The sequence below is a fragment of the Perognathus longimembris genome, chromosome 2 (assembly GCF_023159225.1).
Source record: "Perognathus longimembris pacificus isolate PPM17 chromosome 2, ASM2315922v1, whole genome shotgun sequence".
Taxonomy (NCBI): domain Eukaryota; kingdom Metazoa; phylum Chordata; class Mammalia; order Rodentia; family Heteromyidae; genus Perognathus; species Perognathus longimembris.
In genome coordinates, this window is record NC_063162.1 from 28,025,395 (window position 1) to 28,032,619 (window position 7,225).

General features: G+C 43.1%; 1 protein-coding gene across 4 annotated transcripts in view; it reads right to left on the reverse strand.

Annotated features, from left to right (window-relative positions):
* The window catches only part of Lgi1 (leucine rich glioma inactivated 1), a 36,505-nt gene extending 30,376 nt beyond the window's left edge, over positions 1–6,129 (reverse strand). For 2 of the 4 annotated variants that reach the window (XM_048335317.1, XM_048335318.1), the window contains exons 1-2: positions 5,669–5,883; positions 5,160–5,231 (exon numbers count right to left, since the gene is read on the reverse strand). In XM_048335317.1, the coding sequence (XP_048191274.1) occupies positions 5,160–5,231; positions 5,669–5,883 (287 nt within the window). Of the gene's footprint in view, positions 1–5,159; positions 5,232–5,668; positions 6,018–6,067 lie in introns of those variants that run through there. The other 2 variants (XM_048335306.1, XM_048335311.1) reach the window with 2 other exon arrangements.
* Positions 6,130–7,225: the final 1,096 nt, after the last annotated feature.

Sequence of the window (7,225 nt, forward strand, 5' to 3'; positions counted from 1 at the left end):
TTCCACTGATAGTAAAACAGAGTCTTAAGTGGAAAATGCATGCATTCAACAAATACAAAGGAGCAGTGTCTGGGTTTATAGTGCTTCAGCTGCTCCCCAGCACCACGACCTACTGAGGATCCTCCACGTTAGACTTTGGACAGATAGAAGAACAAAGGGCCTAGAGGGTGGCAGGGAGCACTACAGACAGCAGAAAAGCCCACAGAATGTGACAGTTCATGTCACAAAATGAGATATTTCAGTGTAGTATGGATGGAGCCTGGCCCTGGATGGGGTGGGGGACCGGAGGCGGAGTCAATACTGTGCGTGAAAACACTGCCCTATTCACACCTATTAGATTTTCTCTGCTCGTAAGGACCATTAAAGTTTTCCAAGCACAAGGGTGACACAGGGAAGGAATGGAGTCATTCGTGGAGGTGTCTGGGACAAGAACTGAAAGTGGAAAGGGGGCGTGGAAGTGTGACTGTCCCTCAGTGAGCTTTGGCGCTGGGAGAAGAGGAGGAGGAAGAGGCAGCAGTCTCCAGAGGGGACTTGTACAGATGGAAGTGGACAGAGATGGCGAAGGGCCTGACAGTTGGAGTTTTTAACTGAGTAAGTGGGAGGATGAAACATGCTTTTAGAAATTAAAAAAAAAAACAACGCACATTCGTTGTACAGAGTTCATTTACACAGCTACCATAATTAATTAAGAAGTTACCAATCAAACATTTGGATCACTGGGAAAAATGTAGACAAAATAACCTATTGAAATTTTCCTTTTCAGTCCATTATTCTGAGAGCATCCACTAGACAAAAATCCAGAATATGACTATCTATGTCCAACCAGCTAACAACTTCTCTAACACGTCACAGCTGAGAGGTGTGGCTTCCATAGTCACTGAAGGGCACCCAGTTTCTCTTATACTTGTCAAGAGAGATAGAGCTTGGCACTACTGAGTCAAATTGTAATCCTAGCTACTCAGAAGGCTGAGATCTGTGGCTTATGGTTCAAAACCAGCAGGGACAGGAAAGTCCATGAGACTTATTTCCAATTAACCAGCAAAACACTAGAAGTGGGAGTATGACTCAAGAAAGATAGCAGTCTCTCTCTGTCTCTCTGTCTCTCTGTCTCTCTCTGTCTCTCTGTCTCTCTCTGTCTCTCTGTCTCTCTCTGTCTCTCTCTCTCTGTCTCTCTGTCTCTCTGTCTCTCCCTCTCTCTCTCTCTCTCTCTCTCCCCCCCGCCCCCCGGTCCTGGGGCTTGAACTCTGGGCCTGGACACTGTCTGTGGGTTCCTTTTGCTCCAGGCTAACAGTCTACCACTTGAGCCACAGCACTACTTCTGGTTTTTCTGTGATTAATTGGAGATAAGAGTGTCATGGACTTTCCTGCCCAGGCTGGTTTTGAACCATGGTCCTCTGATCTTAGCCTCCTGAGTAGCTAGAATTACAGGTGTGAGCAACCGTCGCCCACCTGGTAGTCTCTTCAAGGTAAGACAGGCCATGATAGTTTCCTTTTGTCAATCATTTGCAAGGACCAAATGATGAAAGCCTTAATAAAAATGGGATTATTTCTGGTTCATTCTATTTTGCTTTTTTATTTGTTTTAGTTGTTGATTTTCTATGGGTTATGGATTTATGTGTTAATAGTGGGTTAATTTTTTTAAACATTGCTATTTTCTCCTTCAAAAGGTCAATTCTGTGTTTCAAATAAGACCAAATCTCATCGAAATAGTTTTCTCCCCTCTCCCCAGCCATATAGTTCTAATAGTTTTTTTTAACTTAATTTTAACTTAATTTTTCTGAGTATGATACCAAAATTAGCCTTGAAATTCACTCCCTGCAAGAAAAACCCTCTTAGGAGTTACAGGAAGCATATTCATTAAAATGCCATCAACCAACAGCTATGTAGCTACATTTTATCCTCTGACACCAAGTCTTAGCCTGTTCTGTGTCACTGGGGACTTCAGCCTGTGGCTGAGAGGAACAGGCTGGGATGTGTGAAACACATGTCTCCTCTCAATTGTGATCACTGAAAGAACCACTCTCATTCCCAAGAGCAAACAAGAGCTCATAGTCATTCTGACTGATAACATTTCTGAACTGGCTCTGTGAACAACATGGACAAAATTGCATTTGCTTGGAAAAAGGTTGTGTGTGTGTGTGTGTGTGTGTGTGTGTGTGTGTGTGTGTGTGTGCACTTTAAAACCATAAGTGAGATAGAAAACTTTTTTCACAACTAATCTGAGAAATTTTTATTGGATTGTTTTTATTCTTTCTCTCTTCTCCACAAAAGTGTGGGCTTTTGTTTTTCTTGTTCTCCAACACAAACTGCCAGCCACAGCCTACCAGGATCCTTCTGAAACACAGTGTGGAATGAAGTACTGTGTGTGTTTTCCTCTGTATCCCAGGCTGACCTTATAAAAAGTACTTCTACTGAAGGCCTTGAGGATGTATTTGGGGCTATAAAATCAGATGGCTATGGTAAGTGATAGGAAAGGGATCTTTCTCCTTTCCACCCCCCACCACCAAAAAACCTCAAACTAACCAAACAACCAAACAAAAACAGAAGATAAAACCAATTGCCTTCCACATGGATCCAACAGAATTGATTCTGAAGTTTCTCTCTTCACAAACTAAGAGGGGCCTATTTGGGGATCTGTGGATACAAATGCCTTTAGAATTCATAGCCCCTCCCAAGCAATTATGGATAAGATTTAGGCCCCCAAAATAGTAGTCCCTGGCTCTTCAGGTTCCAGTGGAAGATTGGCAGTCCAGGTGGGAGTTCAAGGGCATTGGATGGCCTTGTCCCACACTCATAACCTTTCTATCTGTGATAGAGGTTTCCCCATAATTGTTATATGGTGATATAGATCAGAGCCTTATTGTTTATTTTCTACTCATTGAAAATGATCTTGTTTGACCTTTTCTTGAGGATAGGAAGAAGCAGGAGGAGAGTGTTGGGAAGGATGGATGAAGAACAAAGGCCTTAGGAACAGGATCCTGGTGAACAGAGACCAATGTTGACCCCTGACAGTTTTACCTAAGAGCAACATGACACAGCGGAGGTTGGCCAATGGGAGTTAACTGAGGACATAGAGGGCAAGACCTTTTTGTTATTTCTGAAACCTGATCTACTTGAAGAAATAAGGGCTGGAATGTTCCATAGGAACTCAGAGCATGGGACAGAGGGGCATGGCACACACTTGGTGTGGGCTATTTAAAACCCATCCCTTGGCTTCCCTCTGTGACTCTAAATGCATGTAATCACATTACCATGCAGCAGCCGGGATCTATTTCTATAACACTGCCCAGCATGGATTGTCGTGGCTGTGTCCACCCAACACAAATAAAGCTAACTGTTTACAGTGATCAAGCCGGGCTTTCTGTGTTATAGCTGATGTCCATCTAACCTCACAATATGAGTAGTTTTAGTTGTGTAACTGAGATTTCTTTTAGGACCTGATCTATTTAGCTATCTTAGGGAAAGGGAGGTATCTGGGTACATCAAATAGATGCCCTTTAAGCGACCCATTTATTTAACCAATAAGCAGCACAAGGCCAAGTTATCACTTTCTCAGGTATAGCAATTTTTATTCTGTGGGAGGATCCCAGTATCACATAGCCCTTCTCTCTACTAGAGATTATCATTTTAAAGATTTGTTTAATATATTAACACTATAATCACACTACTGGCCATCTATCAAACAATTAAACCCCTTAGGAGCCATCTACTCAATTGTTGACCCCTCAGACACATTAGCTTTGGGAAGGACATAACCAGAATTGTTGCATAAGGTGAAAACACCCAACCAAGTTTGCAGATCTAATGAAATAGTCAAGCCAGCTTTGGGATTTCATACAGCCCAAGCAATAGATCTAGCGACTTTTAGTTCTTATCACGTTTACATCAAAATTAAATGCCCTTTCATACAACATGCAAGGATTTTCTATATGACATGCCAAGAGTTTTATCTCCAGTAAGAACTCTTCAAAATGTGTGTTGTGTCCATTTTACAGATAAGGAGACTGAGGCTCACCGAGATTCAGTAATTTTCTCAAAATTGTATGTCTAAGATCTAGTGAGTGAGGGGGTGAGATTTCAGTTCCCTCAGGGCTCTCCAATGTCAATTCCCTGCTGCTTAGTTATGGGTATACAATCTCAAACAGCCAAAATGACCAAGTAAGCCAAGAAAACAAGCAAACCAACCACCACCACCCCCAAAAGCAAGCAAAAAAACTCCAGTCCTGAGTCATGCAGTTAAAACACTTCAAATGCAATGCATCGACAATTGACTAATTTCCTCTGAGGAATCCTGTAGCTACCAGCACAAGCCTGTTATCTGATTCTAGGACCTCTTGACCCCTCATGTGATATTGCTCTCAGAATCAGAACTCCAATTGCCAGACAGTGCACATCCAAAAAAATTTATGCATGTTATATTACACTTGCGGAGAGACCTGATTTCTCAGCCAAATATATATAAATATATATTATGTGCAGGCACAGACTAAATATGTGATTCCCCTATGATCAATTCAAAACAAATAGCAGAGAGTAATTCTGTGCACTAACCCTAAATTAAATATGTTCTTTCCTTTTCTGTAAGGGAACCAGCTATAAATTAGATGGGATTAGAAAGCAATCTCTTGAGAAATGATAGTTTAAGGAATTACCTAGAAAGAACTGAGGTTTTTCTTTTTCCCCCCTACATGCTAAATCACACAGAGTAGCAGCCTGCACCAGATTCTCTGGCAGTAACATCTTGAGTGCATATGTTATATTGGGTTCTGTATTGATGAATGTGAAAATAACTCCAGGGCAAAAATCACCAAAGTTCCCAAGTTAAAAATGAAAGTCAAATCATGCTATGAGATTGAGATTTTTGTCACCACATTCCAACAACTTCATACATAGCCATTAGAGTCGACAGCCTCACAGGTTAGCAAATTTACCATGGCATGTAGCAACCTGCATTGTTGGTGGGAAGTTAGAAGCAAACCCCACCACCTTTTCTCCTGCTGATCTTTCTCAGTAAATAGCATCCCATGCGACACAGTGAATATGGAGCTTGGTTTTACTAGAAAGGCTTATCCCTCTATGTCCCAAAGAGTTATGCTATACTATTTATCATCATTAACCCACTATATATTAAAAATAGTCATGATATAAATATTTCTCACAAGAGCTGCAGCGATGGTGTGAATAAAAAACTCCCTTCGGAGATTTCAGTAAAACCCGATCTCACAAAGGATCTGAAAGAAAACAAAACACACAAGAAAAACACAAAGACATACACACACACACACACAGAACGAACCTTATGTTAATCCAGTTTAGCATCCAAGTCACTATTTTGACCCTATTTTATGAAGTACGATACTGCTTCTTCCCAGATGAAGTAAGAAAGACAGATGAGCCTGTTACAGGTTTCTCATATGAACGCCCGGGGCTATGGGGTGGGAGGGGGGTTATTTAAGCATGTTCAGCAGCAGCTAATCAAAAATCAAAAATTTGGAAATGCAGCAAAATGTTAAGGCTGTCAAATGGCCAAGCATGCAAGAGGAATCTCTCTCTTTCGTACTCTCTCTCTCTCTCCATGCCTTCCCATCACTATATACAAAGCCCCAGATCCACCAGCTGGAATTTTTTCAATCATAAAATTAGATATCAAAACGCTTACGGGCCTTACAGTGAGGTAACATCAGGAGGCACGGAGCGAGGGATGGATCTGGCATTCTCACATAAAGCATTATCTTTGGTACAAGTGCACACGGCAGGGCATTTTGGCTTCGCTGCTTTCTTCCCTTCAGTCAGCAAAAGCGCAGATAAGAGACATAGGAAATAAGCAATTCGTTTCAGGGGGTTGCAGGCATTTGCCATCCTTTTGCTTCTTTCTGATTCCATGCAGTCGAAAAAATAGCCCCACACATGAACAGATCTTCTGGAATTCAGAGGGTGGGTGGGTTTGTTCTCAGAACAGGTCACATAGGAGTCCACCCTTTCTTCCTCTCTCTCTCTCTCTCTCTCTCTCTCTCTCTCTCTCTCTCTCTCTCTCTCTCTCTCTCTCTCTCTCTCTCTGTATCTTGGCTTTTCAAAACAGGGACCTGCAGCTGATTCGTGAACAGCTCCTCGCTTCAGCAGTGCACTGCTCGGGTGGGGTGGGGGGGGGGTGGGGGGGGGGAGACCTGTGAGGTGCATGGGAACGATCCAACTGCTGGAGGAAGAGAGCCGCTTGCATCACCGGCAAACACTGAGCACAGACCAGCCTTCGAAGGCAAAGTGATGTCACAGAAAAATAAACAGCTTTCTGCTTTCACCCGGAGGCCCTTTAATTGTTACCCAAAATAGGACAGGCATTATGTCTTATTAGTGGGTGGGTGGGCAGAAGGGTGGGAGCAGTCATCTTGCACAGGATGGCAGCAATCTCTGGGAAACCTCTGGGAATTTGCTTTGCTTGTAGCAAACAACCTTAGTAAGAAAAACTAGCTTTGGGGAGCCAGCTCTGGCTGGGGGAAAATGAAGTTAAATGAAACTCTCTCTCTCTCTCTCTCTCTCTCTTTCTCTCTCTCTCTTTCTCTCTCTCCCTCTCCCTTTCTCTCTCTCTCTCTCTCTCCCTCTCTTTCTCTCTCTGCAGGATTTGGCTGAGATCTTTCTATTTCTTGCTCAGTCCACCTGGTCGGTGACATGATTAAAAAGACAAATACAAATGCATGGACAATGAGACTTTCAAGGAGAGGGGAGGGCGATGAATGAGGGGAAAGGCATTTTTGATATGTATTAAGTGTCACAAATTATGGATTTTCATAACCCCCTCCCCATGCATAATCATGAGAGAGGGCAATATAAAACAGACCCCCTCTGTGTACAATCCTCCCTTCTCCCACCCCCCCTCGCCCTCTTCCTTGGCAGTAGCACTGAATCTTGGAAAAAAACTCCTTGCCAGCAGGAGGCAGCCAACTGGGGCTTTGAAAAAGGCCTGGCTCAGCCCAGGAGGCTATGATAAGCTGGGGGAAAGGCTGGCCTAAGAATTGCAGACCTTGGCTTCGAAATCCCACATCTGCTGGGAGCTAGCTGATTTTTACAGTCCCCTGTGTACAGAATGAGGATGACAAGATGGGGTGCCACAACCACCACTATGAAAATAGGCTGTCCCTGGCAAACACCCCAGTAACAGATGCCAGAAGAAAAGATGCATCCTTGGAAGAAAGGGACTTGATTTAAACAATGGAGAGGCCCTGGCCTTGAG